General features: G+C 45.1%; 1 protein-coding gene, 1 long non-coding RNA gene and 1 pseudogene across 46 annotated transcripts in view; 2 read left to right on the forward strand and 1 right to left on the reverse strand.

Annotated features, from left to right (window-relative positions):
- Positions 1-22,769, forward strand: part of TTLL9 (tubulin tyrosine ligase like 9) — a 76,117-nt gene that overhangs the window by 15,559 nt on the left and 37,789 nt on the right. For 42 of the 45 annotated variants that reach the window (XM_063802802.1, XM_063802804.1, XM_009437026.4 and 39 more), the window contains 3 exons: positions 876-919; positions 12,270-12,362; positions 22,409-22,520. In XM_063802802.1, the coding sequence (XP_063658872.1) occupies positions 12,307-12,362; positions 22,409-22,520 (168 nt within the window). In that variant the 5' untranslated portion in view covers positions 876-919; positions 12,270-12,306. The remainder of the gene's footprint in view (positions 1-875; positions 920-12,269; positions 12,363-22,408; positions 22,521-22,769) is intronic. The other 3 variants (XM_063802809.1, XM_024352195.3, XM_054674340.2) reach the window with 2 other exon arrangements.
- The window catches only part of LOC134809163 (uncharacterized), a 38,058-nt gene that overhangs the window by 1,293 nt on the left and 13,996 nt on the right, over positions 1-22,769 (reverse strand). The window contains exon 2 of the long non-coding RNA XR_010154195.1: positions 656-816. This is a non-coding gene — a long non-coding RNA (uncharacterized LOC134809163). The remainder of the gene's footprint in view (positions 1-655; positions 817-22,769) is intronic.
- LOC112206605 (U1 spliceosomal RNA) lies at positions 15,051-15,226 on the forward strand (annotated as a pseudogene).

Below are 22,769 nucleotides of genomic sequence, written 5' to 3' on the forward strand. Positions count from 1 at the left end.
CGATTTCTCTCTTCATACGTGCCTTAGGAATTGGTCTTCCCAGGACAGAGGGCCAAGCTGTTTTGGACATGGTTGAAGTGAAAAAATACCCACCACCCATTGAGGATTTGAAAGGTCCAATTGGGGTGAAAGGAATGAACATTGCTCTGAGTCTTTGACCTAGCCCCTTCTGGGATCCTCAATTTAATCAAACATTCCAAGTTAAGAGTAAAAAGTCCAGATCTGCTGGGTATGGTGGCTCACACCTGTAATTCCAGCACTTTGGGAGGCTGAGGTGGGTGGATCACCTGAGGTCAGGAGTTCCAGACAAGCCTGGCCAACATGGCGAAACCCCATCTCTATTAAAAATACAAAATTGGCTGGGTGTGGTGGTGGGTGCCTGTAATTCCAGCTACTAGGGAGGCTGAGGCAGGAGAATCACTTGAACCCGGGAGGTGGAAGTTGCAGAGAGCTGAGATTACACCACTGCACTCCAGCCTGGGTGACAGAGCGAGACTCCATCTCAACAACAACAACAAAAGCTCAGATTCTTCTCACAGAGTGTATTGAACTGAGCTTTCAAAACTGGGGTTCAGGGCTGACCTTTGGAGTACTGAAAACCAGGCATTTGCTATACTGGTCATACCTGTGGAGCAAACCTGCAGTAAGGTGGTACCTTGGATACTTGGGAGTTCATTCACAGCAGATAAATTCTGGTCCATTTGCTGGGGACATGGTGGCCAGTGGGAACTTGATCAGGCTGGACCTTCGTGTCTCAGAACCTAGGCATTGTTGAGTCTGACGGTTTGGGCATTTTAATATCTGCAGTAAGTTAACCTGGGAAAACAGGGCAGATATACAAAACCAGTTACATCCTTTTCCTTTCCTCATTGCAGAACCAAAATTACAAGGGCCATGGATTGTCAAAGGGAAAAGAGCGGTGAGTGGTCCCATCCAATCCAACAATCACAGCGCAACCAACTTCTCTCCGTCCCTCCCCTTTTCAATCCCTCTCTCCCTTTTCTACTTCAACAATTATAATGAAAATGATAGTAGAAGGAGTAATGCTAAACCATTATTGAGCACTTACCATGTGCCAGGCTCTGGGCCTGTCACTTTACCTGTATTAGCTCATTGAATCCTGACCACAACCATTTGAAGTAGATACTACTATTGTGTCCATTTTACAGATGGAGAAACGGAAGCTCAAAAAGGCTAAGTGACTTGCTCAAGATCACATGATCAGTTAGGGGCAGAGCTTGTTGGACTCCAGGGCCCACTGCCTAACTTTGGTCTCTCCTGCCTCCTTCAACAACCCTGTGATGACTTGATAACTTGCATGTCAGCTGTGCTCTGATCTTCTGCTTCACTCTGCATGAACAACCTGCATGCCAAACCCAGCACCCCTTTGGATCTCCTAAAGAGAATCCACTTGCACAAAGGAGGAGTGAGCAACGTAGACTTTACTGAAGATTTTTGTGGGGAGTTAGAGGAGGTAGTTTACATAGCAAATGTTTTAGATAGTTTATTCTCTGGTTCATTAGATATCTCCTCTCCTCTCCTCTCCTCTCCTCTCCTCTTCTCTTCTCTTCTCTTCTTTTTTGAGTTTCGCTCTTGTTACCCAGACTGGAGTGCAATGGCACAATCTCAGCTGATGGCAAACTCTGCCTCTCGGGTTCAAGTGATTCTCCTGCCTCAGCCTCCCGAGTAGCTGGGATTACAGGTATGCGCCACCATGACCAGCTAATTTTGTATTTTTAGTAGAGACAGGATTTCTCCATGTTGGTCAGGCTGGTCTCGAACTCCCGACCTCAGGTGATCTGCCTGCCTCGGCCTCCCAAAGTGTTGGGATTACAGGCGTGAGCCACCACGCCCAGCCAGATATTTTTGTTCTTTCTAAAGTCCCTCCTGGCTATACTACCACTGAGGAGGGCATGTGTGATTTGAGATGCTTCTCTCATGCAGTGCCCATCTTCTTTGCCTTCTTTCTCTCCATACTGACTATCCCACCAACTTCAAATCTCTCACTCTCTTATGTAGTGCAACTCAGCAATGTTCTGGATCCTGGCCCTAAACATACATGCCCACCTTAACAAAACAAAGAGCACTTAACAGGCCTGTGTTAGGCTGTTTTTGCATTGCTATAAAGGAATACCTGAGACTTTTTATTTATTTATTTATTTTGAGACAGAGTTTCGCTCTTGTTGCCCAGGCTGGAGTGCAATGGCCTGATCTCGGCTCACTGCAACCTCTGCCTCCCGGGTTCAAGCGATTCTGCTGCCTCAGCCTCCCGAGTAGCTGAAATTACAGGTGCCCGCCACCACGCCTGGCTAATTGAGACTGAGTAATTTATAAAGAAAAGAGGTGTAATTGGCTCATGTTTCTACAGGCTGTACAAGCATGGCACCAGCATCTGCTCAGCTTCTGGTGAGGCCTCAGGGAGCTTACAATCATGGTGGAAGGCAAAGGGGGAGCAGGCATGTCACACGGCAAGAGTGGGAACAAGGGAGAGGTCCCAGGCTCTTTTAAACAACCAGATCTCCCATGAACTGAGTGAAAACTCACTTGTCACCAAGGGGATGTTGCCAAACCATTCATGAGGGATCCATTTTCAGGATCCAACCACCTCCCACCAGGCCCCACTTTCAACATTGAGAATCACATTTTAACTTGAGATTTGGAGGGGACAAACATCCAAACCATATCAAGGCCCCATCTACTTATTTTATAAAGGCACACACACACACACACACACACACATATTTACCATAAAATATTTTTTATTTATGTGCCTTATTGAGGGCACATATAGATATGTGTTCCACTACCAGTAAGAGAAAACTCATAATAGTAGCTTAAACAAATTGTATTTATTTTATTCACAAAGAGTGAAGAAAAAGAGTCTGGAGTGCTGGTACAGTGGTTCAATAATGTCAGAGCCAGCGTCTTCATGATTGCCTTTTTTTTTCTTTTTTTGAGACGGAGTCTCACTCTGTTGGCTGGAGTGCAGTGGTGCGATCATGGCTCACTGCAGCCTTGATCTCCCAGGCTCATGCAATCCTCCCATCTCAGCCTTCTGAGTAGCTGAGACTACAGGCTCATGCCAGTGTACCTGGCTAATTTTTTTTTTTTTTTTTTTTAGACTCTTGCTCTGTTGCCCAGGCTGGAGTGCAGTGGCGTGATCTCAGCTCACTACAACCTCTGCCTCCCGGGTTCAAGTGATTCTCCTGCCTCAGCCTCCCTAGTAGCTGGGACTACAGGCACCCATCACCACACCTGGCTAATTTTTGTATTTTTAGTAGAGACGGAGTTTCACCATATTGGCCAGACTGGTCTCAAACTCCTGATCTTGTGATCCACCTGCCTTGGCCTCCCAAATGCTGGGGTTACAGGTGTGAGCCACTGTGCCCGGCCTAGCTAATTTTTTTAATTTTTTTTTTTTTTTGTAGTTATGAGGTCTCACTATGTTGCCCAGTCTGGTCTCCAACACCTGGCCTCAAGTGATCATCCCACCTCGGCCTCCCAAAGTGTTGGGATTACAGGCATGAGCCTTCATGATTGTCTTGACCTCTTCCTCATGGAGACCAAATGGCCACTACAGCTCCAGCCTTCATGTCATGATCAGGACAGGAAGAAGAGGGGAGGGAAGAATCAAGCCACATCTCTTTCTTTCTCTTCCTTCCCTCCTTCCTTCCTTCCTTCCTTCCTTCCTTCCTTCCTTCCTTCCTTTCTTTCTTTCTTTCTTTCTCTTCCTTCCTTCCTTCCTTTCTTTCTTTCTTTCTTTCTCTTCCTTCCTTCCTTCCTTCCTTTCTCTCTCTCTCTCTCTCTCTTTCTTTCTTTCTTTCCTTCTTTTCTCTCTTTCTTTCATCAAAAGAGCAAAACTTTCCCAGGAACTTACCCTTTCTAGCAATCTTATGTTTCTATCTTATTGACTAGAATTGTGTCACATGGCCACCCCAACTGCATGAGTAGCTAGGAATACAAGTTATGTAAGTGTCGTTGTACTGTTATTACTATTCTGCACCCTGCTTTTGTCACACAAAATGATATGTTTGGTGTTTATCCACATTGGCACCTGTAGCTCTGAATGCATTTTAACTGCTACCTCTGTTTCATTGTGTATCGCACGTTATTTACCCATCTTCCTGTGGAAAGGCACTTATGAAGTATTGGTTTCACTAGAAACTGACCCTGAGGGAAGGATGTGAGAGCAAGTGGTTTATTTGGAAGGTAATTCCAGTGAGCACTGACAGGGAAGTGGGGAAATAAGACAGCTAAGGAGAGAAACCAGTAAAAGGTGCATCATTGACAGGTAATTGCTGCGGACAGTGGGCTGAATCCCCCGGGGAATTCCTGGGAGAACGTAGAATGCACTGCAGACTTATCCTAAGTGAGAGATGAGAGACTTAGCGGATTTATCCACCAACTCCAGTCGTCACTGGTTGTATGCTGTTGGCAGAGGGTCAGTTCACTCTGGTGCTTCCGATCTGCTCCACATGCTGGCTGAGCAGACTCCGGGGGCCAGGGAAAACCCTCAGGTAGCATCGAAGGTGCTGGCAGTGGGAAGCTCTTTGATTTGCATGCACAGGAGTGGTGAATGCCAAAGGGATATGGGTGGACCACCAACAGTGTGTGCCACAGGTTATTTCTATAAAAAATATTAACAATTACATATAAGCATCCTTGCTCACGTGTTTCCTGGTAGAAATGCAGAGTACAAACCCAGGGTATAGAGCTAGGACAGGTTGCTGAGTTTAGGGTACGTGCATATTCGACTTTACTAAAAACTGCCCGGTGACCCTGCAAAGTGTGTTCTACCAGCAGAGGAGGAGTTTCCATTGTATCCCATTGTCGCCAAAACTTGGACCTTTAGATTTTTGCCAGTCTGATGTGTGTGACATAGTCCTTGATCTTTGTAATATGCCAAATTGCTCTCCAAAGGTATGTCCAATGTGCACCCCATCAGCATTGTAAGATAATTGTCATTTCTCCACATTCTTGTGAATATTTGGTATTTGTCTGATTTTTAATATTTTCTGCAAACTGATGGATTTTGAAATTGTATCTCTTTGTCATTTCGGGTCTATTGCATATATTTTTAGTAGTTCATGTTGTCTCCTCTATTGACTTTTAGCTAAACCTCCTTATTTTATCTTTTTTTTTTTCATATTATTTGTAGAGATGAGGTCTTGCCATGTTGCTCTGGCTGGTCTCAAATTCCAGGGCTCAAGTGATCCTCCCACCTTGGCCTCCCAAAGTGCTGGGATTACAGGCATGAGCCACCATGCCCAGCCTATTTGATATTTTAAATGGTTACTTTAGAGCAGTGGTTCTAAAAGTTTAAGCTCAGGGTGGGTCCCTTTACAACTTAAAAATAATTGTGAACCCAATTGACTTTTGTATATGTGGCATACATCTAACAATGTGTACCATATTAAAAATTTAAGCTGATAAATTTTATTTTATTTTATTTTTGAGATGGAGTCTCACTCTGTCGCCCAGGCTGGAGTGCAGTGGTGTGATCTTGGCTCACTGCAATCTCCGTCTCTGGGGTTCAAGCAATTCTCCTGCCTCGGCCTCCCGAGTAGCTGGGATTACAGGCATGCACCACCACATCTAGCTAATTTTTGTATTTTTAGTACAGATGGGGTTTCACCATGTTGGCCAGGCTGGTTTTGAACTCCTGACCTCAGGTGATCCACGCGCCTTGGCCTCCCAAAGTGCTGGGATTACGGGCATGAGCCACCATGCCTGGCCTAAGCCGATAAATTTTTTAAATACTTATTAATTCATTTAAAAAGCAAAAAAATACTCATTACATGGTAGCATAAACTTTTTTTTTTTTTTTTGAGACAGGGTCTCACTCTGTCACCCAGGCTGGAGTGCACTGGTGTGATCTCAGCTCACTGCAAACTCTGCCTCCTGGGTTCAAGTGATTCTCGTGCCTCAGCCTCCCAAGTAGCTGGGATTACAGGCCATCACGCCTGGCTAATTTCTGTATTTTTAGTAGAGACGGCCACCATGTTGGCCAGGCTGGTCTGGAACCCCTGACCTCAAGTGATCCACCTGCTTCGGCCTCCCAAAGCTCTGGGTTTACAGGTGTGAGCCACTGTGTTCGGCCCAACATTTTTGTGAGTTATAGTTATATTTCCCCACCAAAATGTACTGAGATGAGTAGTAGTCGTTTTACATTTTTGTGACTCTCTTTAACGTCTGGCTTATTAGAAAACATTTGACTTTCCAGATCTTCTGTGTTCAATCTGCTGTGATAGATTGTTTTGGTCGAAGGACAGGAAGAAATCTAGCCTCACAAAGATAGTATTTGGAAAAGGGAAGATTTGTGTACCCTTGAAAAAGAGTTGGGGACCCTGAGGAATACTTGAGACCACACTTCACAACCTATGGCTCTAGGGGATTACAATATGCATCCTTACCTTATCACAGTCTACCTTGAAGCATAATTACACCACTTCATGCAAAACTAAGAACCCTACAGCAACACACTTCTGTTTGCTCCCCTCTGATCCTTTGTGCTGCTATTTTTGTCATATATTTACTTGTAAATATGTTATAAACCCTTCATTACATTCTCACTATATTTGCTTTAAATAGCTACTTGAATTTTTTTTTTTTAATTAAGACATGGAAGAAAGTATTCCATATTTACCCCACTCATCATTCCTTCTGAATTTCCATCTGGTATAATTTTCCTGCAGCCCGAGGAACGTTCTTTAGTGTTTCTTATAGTGTGGATCTGTTGGCAATAAATTCTCTCAGCTTTTATTTATTTGAAAATGTCTTTATTTCACTGTCATATTTTAAGTAAAGTTTTACTGGATATAGAATTCGAGGTTGATCTTTTTTTCTTTAAGCACTTGAAAGATGATATTCCTTTGTCTTCAGGCTTATGTTGTTTCTGATGTGAAGTCAGCTGTTCTTTTTTTTTTTTTTTTTTGAGACGGAGTCTTGCTCTGTCGCCTAGGCTGGAGTGCAATGGTGCAATCTCGGCTCACTGCAACCTCCACCTCCCAGGTTCAAGGGATTCTTCTGCCTCAGCCTCCTGAATAGCTGGGATTACAGGTACCCGCCACTACGCCTGGCTAATTTTTGTATTTTTAGTGGAGACCAGATTTCTCCATGTTTGTTAGGCTGGTCTCGAACTCCTGGCCTCAGGTGATCCGCTTGCCTCAGCCTCCCAAAGTGCTGGGATTACAGGCGTAAGCCACTGCGCCTAGCCAAAGTCAGCTGTTCTTGTCTTCCACTCCCACTCTCCACCACCCTCACCCCCCTATGCGATGTGTCTTTTTTCCTCAGGCTTTTTTTTTTTTTTTAAGACTGTTCTGTTTTTCAGCAATTTGACTATGGTTTACCTGGGTGTAGTTTACGTTGTGTCTGTCTTGCTTGGGGTTAATTGAGCATCTTGGATCTGTGAGTTGATAATTTAATCAAATTTGGAAAATTTTTTAGCCATCATTTCTTCAAAAAATATTTTCTGTCCTATCTCTTCCCCATCTCTTTCTTGAACTTCAGTTATATGTATGTTAGACTGCTTGATATTATCTCACGAGTCACTGAGGTTCTGTTCATGTATAAATTTTTTCTCTAATTCAATTTGAACAATTTCAATTAGACTGTTTTCAAATGTATGGTTTTTCCTTCTCAATGCCTAGTCTCTTGTTAAGCACATCCATTGAACTTTCAATTTCAGATATTATAGTTTTCCCTTCTAGAATTTCCATTTGGTTCTTTTTTTTTTTTTTTTTTGAGACAGGGTCTTGCTCTGTCACACAGGCTGGAGTGCAGTGGTGCGATCATGGCTCACTGCAGCTTTAACCTCCTGGGCTCAAGTGATCCTCCCACCTCAGCTCCCCAGGTAGCTGGGACTACAGGCACGTACCACCATGCCTGGCTAATTTTAAAACTTTGTGTAGAAATGGGGTCTCACTGTGTTGCACAGGCTGGTCTTGAACTCCTGGGTGATCCTGCCACCTCAGCCTCCCAAAGTATTGGGATTACAGGTATGAGCCACTTGGCCATTTGGTTCTTTTCTGCAATAACTCATCTATTCACACATTGTATCCATCTTTTCCCATAAATCCTATAACATATTTATAATAATTTTTAAATTTCTTCTCTAATGATTCTGATAACTGGGTCATTTATGGGTTTATTTCAGTTGGCTCTTTTTCCTCTTGATTATGTATTACATTTCCCTGCTTTGCTATTGCATGTGTTATATTTTTAGAACTGCACTCTGGATATTGTGTATGAAAAACAATTATATACAATAATTTTTTAGTCTTTATATACATATACATATATACACATACATACACACACTTTATATATATATACATATATATATATATACACACACACACACACATACGTACACACACTTTATAGAGTATGTGAGCTCCTTCCTCTGACTAGCAGGTTTAGGGGCTGATCATTCAGATTCCTCCTAAAGCTGAGTTGAACATGGGTTGGGCTGCAGCTTTAATTAAATTGCGTGTACTCCAATCCAACCTCCTTCACTGCCGTCTTGAGCTTGTTAGTATTTGAGCTATGTGGGGCTGCAGTGCTGATTATTGTTTAATTTATTTTTATTTTTAGAGACAATGTCTCACTATGTTGCCCAGTCTGGTCTCCAACTCCAGTTTTTCATCCATCAACATAAAAAAATAGAGACAAATCTCCAAGTAAAAAGGTTTTATTTGGGAATAATATACAAGAAGTAGAACTGCAATCCAGGATGTCCACATAGACTAGGGCGGCCCCCAGCACGTCTGAGAACAAAGGAAAAGTTTAGGGTTCTCTTGGGGAAAGAGGAGATTTACGTAAGTTGTTTCAAAAGAAAGTTCATTGGCGCTAGCAGCGTTTTTTATGAGAGCTGGCGAGTTCGGTAGCAGATTGGTGAGTGTCAGTAGTTGCTAGGTAGGACTTGGAGTCTCGGAGTTCTTGTTAGGCCCTTGCAGTTTTGGATTGGGCCTGAGAAACCATGTCAGGCTAGTGTTCCTGTGTTAGCTGCTAGCTGCCCTTGTGCTGTTAGCAGTACTCTTGTCTCATGTGGGAAGCTGTGGTTTGGAAAATGTTCTTGTGAAAGTTCTTATTATCTGGCAAATCATGCATGAGACTCCTCCCTTCATGACCTTTCCTGGCTCTGTATTTTTATTTTTTTACTTTTTATTTTTTGAGATGGAGTCTCACTCTGTCGCCCGGGCTGGAGTGCAGTGGCGGGATCTTGGCTGACTGCAACCTCTGCCTCCCAAGTTCATGCGATTCTCCTGCCTCAGCCTTCTGAGTAGCTGGGACTACAGGTGCACACCCCCATGCCTGGCTAATTTTTTTTTTTTTTTTTTTTTTGAGATGGAGTCTTGTTCTATCACTCAGGCTGGAGAGCAGTGGCGTGATCTCGGCTCACTGCAGGCTCTGCTTCCCAGGTTCCAACGATTCTCCTGCCTCAGCCTCCCGGGTAGCTGGGATTACAGGCACATGCCACCACGCCCGGCTAGAAGCTGGGAAAGGCAAGGAAACAAATTCTCCCATAGAGCCTCCAAAAGGAATGCAGCCCTGCCAACCCATTTCAGTCCCTCTGACTTCTGGAACAGTAAGGTTATTCATGTATTTATTTATTTATTTATTTATTTATTTATTTATTTATTTATTGAGACAGGGTCTCGCTCTCTTGCCCAGGCTGGAGTGCAGTGGCACAGTCTCGGCACACTGCAACTTCCATCTCCCGGGTTCAAGCGATTCTCCTGCCTCAGACTCCCCAGTAGCTGGGATTACAGGCACCAGCCACCATGCCCGGCTAATGTTTGTATTTTTAGTAGAGATGGGGTTTCACCATGTTGTCCAGGCTGGTCTGGAACTCCTGATCTCAGGTGATCTGCCTGCCTCAGCCTCCCAGAGTGCTATGATTACAGGCATGAGCCACTGCGCCCGGCCTGATTTTTTTGTATTTTTAGTAGAGACGCGGTTTCACCATGTTGGTCAGGCTGGTCTCCAGCTCCTGACCTCAAATGATCTGCCCGCCTCGGCCTCCCAAAGAGCTGGGATTATAGGCGTGAGCCACCTCGCCCGGCCCCCTGGCCCTATTTTGCCAGGGTTTGACACAAGTGATTCCATTTTGAATCTGACAACTTTCACACACCACTAATTATAATGTTAGCTCGAGTTTTTTTAAGATGCTTTTATCAAGTTGACGAAGTTCCTCTCAGAGTTTTTAAATGAATGAGTGTTTAATTTTTGTCAAATGCCTTTTCTGCATCAATTGATATAATCATGTGATTTCTCCATTTTAGTCTGTTAATATGACTGATTACATTGATTTTTGTTGTTGTTGTTTTGTTTTTTTTTGAGACAGTCTCTCTCTGTCGCCCACACTGGAGTGCAGTGGTGCTATCTCGGCTCACTGCAACCTCTGCCTCCCCAATTCAAGTGATTCTCCTGCCTCAGCCTCCTGAGTAGCTGGGACTACAGGTGCCCACCACCACGCCTGACTCATTTTTGTATTTTTAGTAGAAATGGGATTTCACAATGTTGGCCAGGCTGGTCTTGAACTCCTGACCTCAAGTAATCTGCCTGTCTCAGCCTCCCAAAGGGTTAGGATTACAGGCGTGAGACACCATGCCTGGCTCATTGATTAATTTTTGAATATTGAACCAGCCTTGCCTACTGGAATAAACTCCGCTTGGTTATGGTGTATAGTCCTTTTTATATATTGCTGAATTCTATTTGATTGCATTTTGTTAAGGATTTTTCCATCTACATTCATAAGGGATATTGGTCTGTGGTTTACTTCTTGTGTACTGTCTTTGGTTTTGATATCAGGTTAATACTAGCTTGGCAAAATGAATTTGGAAATTCTCCCTCCTCTTCTATTTTCTGGAAGAGATTGTGTAGGATTGGTGTTAATCCTTCTTCAAATATTTGGGGAAATTCTCCAGTGAAACCACTGAGCCTGGAGATTTCTTTTTTGGGAGGTTTTGAATTATGAATTCAATTTCCTTAATAGCTATAGAGCTATTCAAATTATCTATTTCATATTGGATGAGTTGTAGTAATTGTGCTTTTTGAGGAATTGTTCCATTTCATCTAAGCTGTCAAATGTAGGTGTGTAGAGCTGTTAGTAGCATTTCCTTATTGTGGCTGTGATACCTGTGGGCTCCATAGCGGTAGCCTCTGATTCAGTCCTCATATTGGGTAGTTGAGTCTTTCCTTTGTCAGTCTTGCTGACAAATAGGTTTGTAGATTTTATTGATCTTTCCAGAGAACTTGCCTTTTATTTTACTGATTTGCTATAATGTTTTTCTGTTTTTGATTTTATTGATTTCCAGCTCTCCTCTAGGCCCCCTTTAACATCACCCCAGAGTGGGAGGGGCACTTCATTATGGCCAGATTGGGGTGTGGGGTCCTGGCTCCACACATGGTCTCCACTGCTGCAGTGGGGGTGGGAGGCTCATTACCGCCTGGCAGGGATGAAAGCCTGGCTCTGTCTGTGGCCTTCTCTGACAGCACCGAGCAGGGGTGTTGGGTGCCCTGCTGCAAACTCAGGGGAAGTCTGGACTCCCTACTCGGCCTTTCCTGGCATCACTGGGAGTGGGCCACAGATGTGTTCTTGGGGGTCCGGCTGGAGTAGAGCAGTGATTGCCCAAGTCCTCTGTCTGGCTAGGCCGCTCCTTTCTTGGTCCTTTGGCTAGGACGGGGTGCTTTTGTCGAAGCTTTTGTCGTCTATGCCCATTGGCATTTCTGGGTTGGTGGCTTTTCATCTCCATATCTGAACTATATGAGACAAAAAGGAAACCCAGGGAATTCACCACCATGTAGTTCCCGTGGTCCTGAAATCTCCAGCCAGTCTGCCTTCTTCTCTATCTTTCAGTCTTATATTTGTTTTATAGATAGTATCTTGAGTTTTCAGTTGTATCAGTAGGAGGAATAGGAAAAAGTACATCTGCTTCATCTTCCCAGATGATTGCCAGGAGAGGGCTTTGCAAATACTTATCATTTCATGTAAGGATTAGTCATAGCACATGGAAAGCAACCAGACCATGCCTGGCACATAGTAGGCTTGGATACAATGATTGTTATTTTTCAATGATTTGAAGATTCTGTAATTCTCAATCTGATTATGTTAAGTGTTATCATGCTCTAATGCTAAATTCTGAAATACAGTGTGGAACTTTCCAGGTATGGAACTTGACTTCTCTTCCTCCTTTTTTCCTCTCCTTGCGCCATCCTAGGAAAATCATTGATCCTGAGCAAATGTTCATTGCCTTGTCTTGCAGAGAGCAGAGAGCATCGATCCGGTTCAAGACCACCCTCATGAACACACTCATGGACGTCCTTCGCCACAGGCCAGGATGGGTGGAAGTGAAGGAGTAAGACCCTCCCCCCAGCCTTGTCCCTCCTTCCCTTTGTCTCACAGGTCCTTGTCTTCCTTTGTTTTTCTCCCAGTTCCCCTGGGTGGCCACTGGGACTTGTCCCAAAGTGGCTGTGACATTTATTTAGCACCCACAATGTGCCAGGCACATTATCACTATCATCTCTGTCTTATTTAAGCCTTCCAACTAAACCGTAAGATAAGATTATGTTCAGAGTTAGGAAACCAATTGCTTAAGGTCACACAGCATTGTAAGCATCAGAGCAGGATTCAAACCCAGGCACATTTGTGTCCTGTGGTTTTCAGTAGAAACTAGGAATGCAGCTACCACAGACCTGTGGCCTGGATCCTCCAGTGACGGGTCCAGATCAAGGACTGCTCTTCCCTGGCCACTTGCTAGTTCTGTGACTTTGGCCTGTAAGTCTACCTTTCTTCTTTCATGCTGGCCTCTGGGGATACTGATTGAGACAAACCAGCATGTGATGCCTGGCACAGAGTAGGTGCTATTAGTTATGGCTAAGGTTTGGATGTATGCAATGGAAACCCAAAGTAAAAGAGGCTTCGACATGCTAGAAGTTTATCTGTCTCATTGAAGTCCATATGTAGGAAGTTCAGAGATGGTAAGGGGGCCCCACAGAAATGTGGGATCCATCTGCTTCTGTCTTTCCATTCTACTATCCCTTAGGTGAGGTCCTTGTTTTTCATAGTCCAAGGTAGAGCTCCAGTCTTGCTTTCACATTCCAAACAGCAGGAGGTAGGCAGGAGGCAATAAAAGGCATAGGCCAGGTGCAGTGGCTCACACCTATAATTCCAGCACTTTGGGAGGCCAAGGCAGGAGGATCGCTTGAGTCCAGGAGTTCAAGACCAACCTGGGCAACATGGCAAGACCCTGTCTCTACAAAAAATTTTTTAAAAAGTTAGCCAGGCATGGTGGTGTGTGCCTGTAGTCCCAGCTACTTGGGAGGCTGAGATGGGAAAATTGCTTGAGCCGAAGAGGTCGAGGCTGCAGTGAGCTGTGATCACACCATAGCACTCCAGCCTGGGTGACAGAGCGAGACCCCGACTCAAAAAAAAAAAAAGAGAGAGAGAAAGAAAAGGCAAGCCCATCCCTTGAAGGACACAACTCAGGAGTCTCTCACAGCTTACTGGCCAGACCTTAACCATGTGGCCAAACCCAGCTACAAGGGAATCTGGAAAATGTTGGTTTTTTTTTTTGAGATGGAGTCTTGCTCTGTCGCCCAGGCTGGAGTGCAGTGGCACAATCTCGGCTCACTGCAAGCTCCACCTCCCAGGTTCACGCCATTCTCCTGCCTCAGCCTCCCGAGTAGGACTACAGGTGCCCGCCACCATGACCAGCTAATTTTTTGTATTTTTAGTAGAGACGGGATTTCACTGTGTTAGCCAGGATGGTCTTGATCTCCTGACCTCGTGATCCACCCTCCTCGGCCTCCTGAAGTGCTAGGATTACAGGCGCGAGCCACTGTGCCTGGCCGAATCTGGAAAATGTAGTTTTTATTCAGGGAAATACAGGCTACATTTTCCCAAGTAAATGCTGAAAATTCTTTTACTGTAGAGAAAGGGGAGAAGGGATAGGAGGGGTAGCTGCCCTGCTGCGTGGTGCTCAGGAAATATTTGCTGCTTACCATTAGCTAAGTCTGCTGGACACTCTAACATTTCGCATGCATGATCTTTTAATCATCCCAACAAATCTTTCAGGTAGGTGTTATCATCATTCCCATTTTACTAATGAGAAAACTGGGCACAAAGTAGTGAAAATGCCATGTTTGAGGTCACTCAGCTTGTGAGGGCTTGGGCTGGGATTTGCATCGAGTCTGCTGTCTGCAGAGCCACAGCCTCATCTTATAGTGGCTTCTCAGTGGATTGAAGCAACAAATGAGCAGATGTTATGAATCTGTGATTCCCACTGCTTGGGAAGGCTTTACTAAATCATCCCATGAAAAATTAGGAGTTGGCTGTGGTGCAGGTAACCCAAGACACCAGCGTCTTCTCTTTAGGGCTTTGGGGAATATTACAACAATGACAGTGATGTTGAGGATGTGGTGATGGCAGCCTTTGTGGATTTGCCTTCTTGGTTCTCTTGTGATCATGCTAATATCTGCACAGGGTTTCCTTCCCTGGATCCAGAGAACCGGTGTCATGAAAGGTGCTTGGGGGGAGTTGGGAGGAGAGTTAGAGGAGAGTGAGGTGACTAGCAGGTGGGGGTGGTGTAGGGGAGAGAGAGCAATGTCCCCATCTGCTGTGTGACCTCTGTCCACTTCCTGCCCCTCTCCTGCCTCTGCTCAATGGGCAGGGGAAGAGAGTCTGAGGATTTGTCTGGTGCTAACAGTGTGGGAGCCCAGAAGCAGGGTGCTCCATGGCTGGTCCCAGATTGTCTCAAGAATCCTTAAATCAGGAAGGGCCCAGAGGTCAGGGCCTTTTCCTTCAACACAGCTCTGTGAATCCAAGGCCTCATCCTTTAGGATCTAAGCTGGGTCTGGAATTTCCAGACAGAATCAGGTCTCAGTTCAGACTGCCAACCCATCAGGTCAGTTTAGAACAGATGTGGCCAGAGCTGTCCCTTCCCTTGCTTCCCCCTGAGAAAGATACATGAAGCCTTGGAACTATAGCAACCATAGTGTGACCCCGACACGATGAGCATGAGGACACGTTAAGGATGGCAGAATGGATACTTACCTGGCAGGGGAAATGCCATGATTGGAAGGAGGTTTTCTCAGGGCAAGGCTCATGTATTGCTCTCCCGATGTGCTGACCCCTGCGATTTTCTCCAATGTGGGAAACTCGATTGTGTAATTTATGATGGTCAGAGACTGGGAAGGTGGAAAGAACCTGGATCTCCACTGACCTTGTTAAGAGGCAATTTGATGTCTTCCTGGGTGATTTAAGAGCAACTTGATTGTGACAATCATGAAAATGGTGTGCAAATGAGTGAACTTTTGGTATCAGAATAGAATACGAAATCCACACGGTGGTCTACAAGGCCCTGCTTGATTGGGCCCTTCCCAACTCTTCAGTTTGGTCTCTGACTTCTTTCCTTCCGCCCTGGCTTTTCTTAGTGTTCTTAAACATGCTCTTCCCAACCTCAGGGCCCCAGTCCCTGCTCTTCCCAGTGCTAGAACCTTCCCCATTGCTTTTGACTAGGCTGTACCTCCTTATCCTTCAGATCTCAGCTGAAAGTTCCTTCCACAGGGTGACTCCACCCAGCGTAGGTCCCTCAACTACCCCGCCTCATGGCCTCTACTGGATCACGTGGCGGCTCACTTCACAATTCTTTATTATAGAGTTGTTTCCTTGTTTATTGTTAATCTTCCCCACAAGACTGTGTGCACCACCTGGCAAGGTATTCCATTTCCTCCTGTATCACTGGCATCCAACATGGTCTCTGACACAGAGATAACCTCAACACATACATGTTGGAAGAAAAAATATATAAAATCTTTTTAATTTTGATAAGTCCAAAAAATGTATATATATAGAATTTCGTGTCTTTTAGCATATTCACAAAGTTGTGTAATCATCACCACTTTTTTTTTTCCCACATACCTGCTGTGTCAAAACCACTATCTAATTCCAGAACATTTTCATCATCCCAGGAAGAAACCCCATACCCACTAGCAGTCATTCCCATTTCTCCCTCCCTCCAGCCTCTGTCTTGGGCCTTGTCTCTATTTATCTATTCTGGACACATCATGTAAGTGGAATTATACAATATGTAACCTTTTTCCTGTCTTCTTTCACTTAACGTAATGTTTTCAAGGCTCATCCATGTAGCAGTATGTATCAGTACTTCATTCCTTTTTGTTTGTTTGTTTGAGATGGAGTCTCGCTGTGTCGCCCAGGCAGGAGTCCAGTGGCTCGATCTCGGCTCACTGCAAGCTCTGCCTCCCGGTTTCATGCCATTCTCCTGCCTCAGCCTCCTGAGTAGCTGGGACTTCATTCCCTTTTATGACTGAATAATATTCTGCTGTGTAGGAGTACCACATTTATTTATCTGCTCATTAATTGATAGGTGTTTAGGTTATTTCCACCTTTGGGCTGTTATACATGATGCTGCTGTGAACATTCATGTATGAATTTGAATGGACATATGTTTTCACTTTTTATTGGTGTATACATAGGAGTGGAGTGACTGGGTGATATGATAACTCTATGTTTAACTTTTTAAGGAACTGCTAGACTTTTCTGAAGTGGCTGTGCCATTTTACATTTCCACCAGGAGTATATGAGGGTGCCGATTTTTCCACATCCTCACCAACTCTCGTTATTATTCATCCATTTATTTATTTATTTATTTATTTATTTATTTATTTATTTAGAGAAAGGGTCTCTCTCTGTCACCTAGGCTGGAGTGCAGTGGTACAATCACAGTCAACTACAACCTTGACCTCCCGCGCTCAAGTGATCCACCCACCTCAGCCTCCTGAGTGGCTGGGACTACAAGCACACACCACCATACCTTGCTAAATGTTTTAAGGTTTTTTTTGGAGAGATGGGGTCTCATTATGTTACCTAGACTCATCTTGAACTTCTGGACTTGAGTGATCCTCCTGCCTCTGCCTCCCAAAGTGTTGAGATTATAGGTGTGAGCCACCGTACCCACCCTCACATTTATTATGGCCATCCTAGTGGGTATGAAGTGGTATCATTGTGGTTTTGATTTGCATTTCCCTGATGGCTAATGATTTTTAGCATCTTTCACGTGCTTATTAGCAATTTATAAATCTTCCTTGAAGAAATATCTATTGCCCATGTTTAAATTTAGTTGTCTCTTTATATTCGAGTTATAAGAATTTTATCTTATAAGGGTATTCTTATATATGATTTGCAAATACTTGACTTTCTTCCATTTTGTGAGTTATCTTTCCTCTTTCTTGACTGTGCCTTTTGAGGTAAAAACTTTTTCATTTTGATAAAGTCCAATTCACCTATTTTTTCTTTTGTTGCTAGTGCTTTTGGTATCATATCTAAGAAACCATTGCCTAATCCAAGGTCACAAAGATTTACTCCTATGTCTTCTTCTAAGAGTTTTCTAGTTTTAGCTCTTACATCTAGATCTTCGATTTAATTTTTTTATATGGTGTGAGGTAGGGGTCTAACTTTAATATTTTAAAATACTTATTTTTAAACTTTTTTATTTTGAAATAACTTTAGACCTACAGAAAAGTTTCAAAAATCGTACATAGCTTCCTCTTTTAGCAGTTTTACCACCTTTCCCTGTTAGCAGCTTATGTAATCACAGTACATTTGTCAAAGTCAGGACATTAACATTGATATATTACTGTTAACTAAGCTGCAGACATCATTTGAATTTCACCAGTTTTTTTCCACTAACATCCTTTTTCTGTTCCAGAATCCAATCCAGGATCCCACTTTGCATTTAGCTGACCTTTTTTACCTCAAATATATTTCAGTTCCTTGGTCTTTATTTGTCTTTCATGCCCTTGACACTTTTGAAGAGTACATTTTGTAGAATGTCCCTTGAATTGGATTTGTCTGATGTTTTCTCATCATGAGGTTATGCATTTTGGCAAGAATACCACAGAAGTGATGCTGTGCCCTTTCCAGTGGAACTCATCAGGGGTTTGTGATGCTGATGTGTCTTATCACTGGTGACAGTACCTTGATTGACCATTAGATTAAGGTGGTGTCTGCCAGCTTTCTCCAGTGTAAATTAACTTTTTAAAAAATAATAAGTATCTTATGGGCAGATAATCTGAGACTATGCAAATATCTTGTTCCCAACAAACTTTCACACAACGGTTCTAGCATTTTTTGATAATTCTTTTTCTTTTTTTTTTTTTTTTTTTGAGACAGGGTCTCACTCTGTCGCCTAGGCTGGAGTGCAGTGGGACAATCATGGGTCACTGCAGCCTTGACCCTCTGGGCTCAAGTGATCCTGCCACCTCGGCCCCCTGAGTAGTTGGGACTACAGGCCCATGCCACCATGCCTGGCTAATTTTTGTGTTTTTTGTAGAGATGAGGTTTAACCATGTTGACCAGGCTGATCTCGAACTCCTGGGCTCAAGTGATTCTCTTGCCTTGACCTCCCAATGTGCTGGGATTACTGGCTTGAGCCACCGTGCCTGGCCTTTTTTAAGGATTCTTGCCTAAATCTATTATTATTACAATAATTGCAAAATGGTTACTCTCTGTCATTCCTTCTACATGTATTAGGTGGCATTCTTCTGTAGAGAAAGTTTTTCTCTTCCTGTCCCTCATTTAATTATTTAGTATCAGTTTGGCTCATTGCAGTCTATCATCTTGCCTAGAGGTTACCACACCTAGATTTTCCCAATAGGGAGCTGAGGCCCAGAGAAGAGGGCAAGGTCACATAGTGCCAGTGCCTGTGTTGACTCCTGGTCTAGTGCTCCTTGCACTGTGTGACATGGCTTGGTACAAACATCAGGGTGGAGAAAAGGCAGGACTGGGCATCTAGATGAAGCCCCAGCCAGCCAGCCGGGAATCTGTGGCACTATGGTATCTGAGGGTTTATAGAGCACATGGCCATTTCTTTTTTTTTGAGACGGAGTCTCACTCTGTTGCCCAGGCTGGAGTGCAGTGGCACAATCTCGGCTCACTACAACCTCTGCCTTCTGCGTTCAAGTGATTCTCCTGCCTCAGCCTCCCAAGTAACTGGGATTACAGGAAACTGCCACCATGCTGGGCTAGTTTTTGTGTTTTTTTTTTAGCAGAGACGGGGTTTCACCATGTTGGCCAGGCTGGTCTCAAACTCCTGACCTCAGGTGATCCACACGCCTCGGCCTCCCAAAGTGCTAGGATTACACGCATAAGCCACCGTGCCCAACCAGCACACGGCCACTTCTCCAGTGGGTTTCCATCAGTTCTTGAAATCGTTCTTCCGAACCACTGTGCCTGGGGCACAGCCACAAGGGAGGTTTGGAGAAGGACCAGGCCCCAGATTTTCATGAGTAACTTAGGACAAAATTTGGAAACCGTAGATTTCTGGTTCCAGTGTCATTCCATTACCACGTGCTTCACGTCACCACATCTGTGCACGGTGTGTGCACAGATGTCCATCTCTGGACATCTCTGAGCTCAGTGAAAGGCTGGGTCTGTCTGCCTGCCTTAAAGCCCCTCTGCACATGGTGTGACATTCAGGAGAAACACCAACCCAGCAGCCACAAGGAGAAGCAATTTAAATCTTTAGTTCTTTGAAAATTCCAGGCCGGGCGCGGTGGCTCACGCCTATAATCCCAGCGCTTTGGGAGGCCAAGGCAGGCGGATCACCTGAGGTCAGGAGTTTGAGACCAGTCTGACCAACATGGAGAAACCCTGTCTCTACTAAAAATACAAAATTAGCTAAGCGTGGTGGTGCACGCCTCTAATCTCAGCTACTCTGGAGGCTGAAGGAGGAGAATCGCTTGAACCCGAGAGGCGGAGGTTGCGGTGAGTCGAGATCGTGCCATTGCACTCCAGCCTGGGCAACAAGAGTGAAATTTCATCTCAAAAAAAAAAAAAAAAAAAAAGGAAAGAAAATTCCAAAGGGATCTCCATTTACAACACAAGGCCCAACTGCTTGGCCATTGTTCCAGTTGCTATGGCTGTGTAACAAATCCCAAAACTTAGCTGCCTAAGACAGCATTGCATTAGGCGCGGGGCTCCTGAGTCAGGGACTCTTACAGGACACAGTGGGACTGGCTTGTCTCTGTGACACTGGGGGCATCAGCTGGGAAGAGTCCAGATCTGGAGGTCACCTGGTGGCAGGAGTTGTCTGAGGGCATCTGACTCACACGTGTGGCAGTCAATGCTAGCTGTCTGTGGGGATCTCACTAGGGCAGACAGCCGAAGAAGGTTCTCATGGGTTCTCCTTGCGGCCTCACGGCCCCACAGCCTCTGGATAAGGGATATAGTGTAGGAATCTTTTGGAACTACAGTCTGCCCCTGCATCCTCCCCATTGGTCTTGTTCAGGGCCTCTTCCTTCATCATCCCAAGGTGATGGTGATGTCTCTTCATTTTTCTCCATTTCTGCCTCAGACCTCATTCCAGATGTCTTTTAAAACTCAGCCTACTTGTCTATATTAGAGAAAAGGGGTGGGGAGAAAGGGAGACAAACCAAACACCTTTTTTTTCTTTTTTTTGAGATGGGGTCTCACTCTGTCACACAGGCTGGAGTGCAGTGGCATGATCTTGGCTCACCACAGCCTCCACCCCCCTGCTCAAGTGATTCTCCCACCTCAGCCTCCTGAGTAGCTGGGACTACAGGTGCATGCCACCACTCCTGGCTAATTTTTTGTGTTTTTGGTAGAAATGGGGTTTCACCATGTTGGCCAGGCTGGTCTCAAACTCCCAAACTCAAACAATCCATCCACCTTGGCCTCCCAAAATGCTGGGATTACAGGTGTGAGCCAGCACGCCCAGCCCCAAACACCTTTTAATAGGAAAATGGATATACTGTGGTGTGTTCACCCAATGGAATGGGAAATGGCAGTTAGAATAACTCGACTCCTATGTATCAAAAGGATGGATCTCCAAAACAAAAGTTTGGTGGGAAAAAAAGCATGTTGTGAAAAGAAACAGACAGGAGGGGTTCTAACCACAGAGCTTGGACTCTGGAGCCTGAGGCCTGAGTTCAAATCCTGCTCTGCCACTTACTAACTGCATGAACTAGGTGAGTTTCTCTGTGTGCCTGCCTCCATTTTCTCATCTGTAAAATGGGTATAATAACAGAACCTAACACTTCAGGTTGCACTGAGGATCCGTGAATGAATATTTGTGAAGTGTTTAGAGCAGTGCCTGGTACATGGTAAGCAATAAGTATTAGCGTTAGGTTTAAAATCATGACAAACAATGCCATGTGCCATGATGCATGGATACACACAAATATACATGATGAAACTATAAAGCCACTGCAGGCCGGGCATGGTGGCTCACACCTGTAATCCCAGCACTTTGGGAGGCCGAGGTAGGTGGATCACCTGAGGTCAGGAGTTCGAGGCCAGCCTGGCCAACATGGTGAAACCCCATCTCTACTAAAAATAAAAAATTAGCCAGTTGCGGTGGTGGGCACCTGTAATCCCAGCTACTCGGGAGGCTGAGGAAGGAGAATCGCTTGAACCCGGGAGGAGGAGGTTGCAGTGAACCGAGATCTCGCCACTGCACTCCAGCCTGGGTAACAAAGTGATACTCCGTCTCGAAAAAAGAAAAAAAAAAAAAACCACTGCATAGAAATGATAACACACCAAACTCAGGCTGATGGTTTCCTTCGCGACAGAACAGAAGGAGATACAATCAGGCAGGGTTAGACAGGGGGCTTCAGTTGTATCTGTACTTTTTTACTTAAAAATAATTGTGAACAATCATGACGGTGTTTTATTTCCTGTGGCATCTTTTTCAAACACCTCCTCCCCGCACCCCAGCTCTGGCACCCAGATTTGGTAGATTGGCCCGGTTTCCTCTCCCTGGCATGGTGGTGGAGAATGGGATCAGAATTTGAAGCCGGCAGAGCTGGGTGTGGGTCCTGCTGCTGCCATGTCCTCAGTGAGCAAGGCCATCTTGCCTTAGAGTTCTGGGGATGATCCAAGATCACCTTTGGGGGCTGCTCTGAGGATTTAGTGAGTGGAGAGTTTTGTGAACTGGGAGGGGCTTGCAAAGGTTAGCTCATTCCACTGCGGGCTGCAGGCGTGGCAACTGGCAAGAACAAGTGAGGCTGAGTGGCTGTCACACCACAGAGAGTCATGGGGACTGTGGTTTGAGGAGGGCGTGCCCTGTCTGAAGGGGTGGCTGCTCCTCAGCCCAGCTAATAGGTGCCAGGAGGCACTCTGGGCTCAGTGATAGCTCAAGGGAAGCCAACCACCTGGATTTTTGTGGGAACATTTCCCTGGCTTTTGCTCTGGTCTAACAAAGCACGTGTAGGCCAGTGGCACCCAGGGCCACCTCCAAGAGACTCTAGAGGGACACAGTGCTGTGTACCCTTCCTCAAGCCCCCTCGGCAGCACCTCCCTGGGCCCTGCAGTGCCAAGGTCCTCAGATCATGACCTTTATACCCGCCCCCACCCCACCCCCAGCGAAGGGGAGTGGGATTTCTACTGGTGTGACGTCAGCTGGCTCCGGGAGAACTTCGACCACACCTACATGGATGAACATGTGCGGATCAGTCACTTCCGGAACCACTATGAGGTGAGCTGGGCAGGCGGGAGGGACTGTGCCAACCAACTCATGTCACTGGGTGTGGCCATGAGCTGGAGCTGGTACAAGGATCAGAACGGAAAGTTTATTGGAAAAGTGTATTAGAATGTGGGATGCAACGCCGAGTGGGAAGTCTGCGGGCTAGACCTATGGAGAGCCAAATGGTTTCAGGGTATAGGGATCCAAGGCCTGAGGACTGGAAGTCACAGGCTGGTTGGAGTTTCAGCACCAAGATTTGAG

This window comes from Pan troglodytes, chromosome 21 (genome assembly GCF_028858775.2).
Source record: "Pan troglodytes isolate AG18354 chromosome 21, NHGRI_mPanTro3-v2.0_pri, whole genome shotgun sequence".
Classification (NCBI taxonomy): Eukaryota; Metazoa; Chordata; class Mammalia; order Primates; family Hominidae; genus Pan; species Pan troglodytes.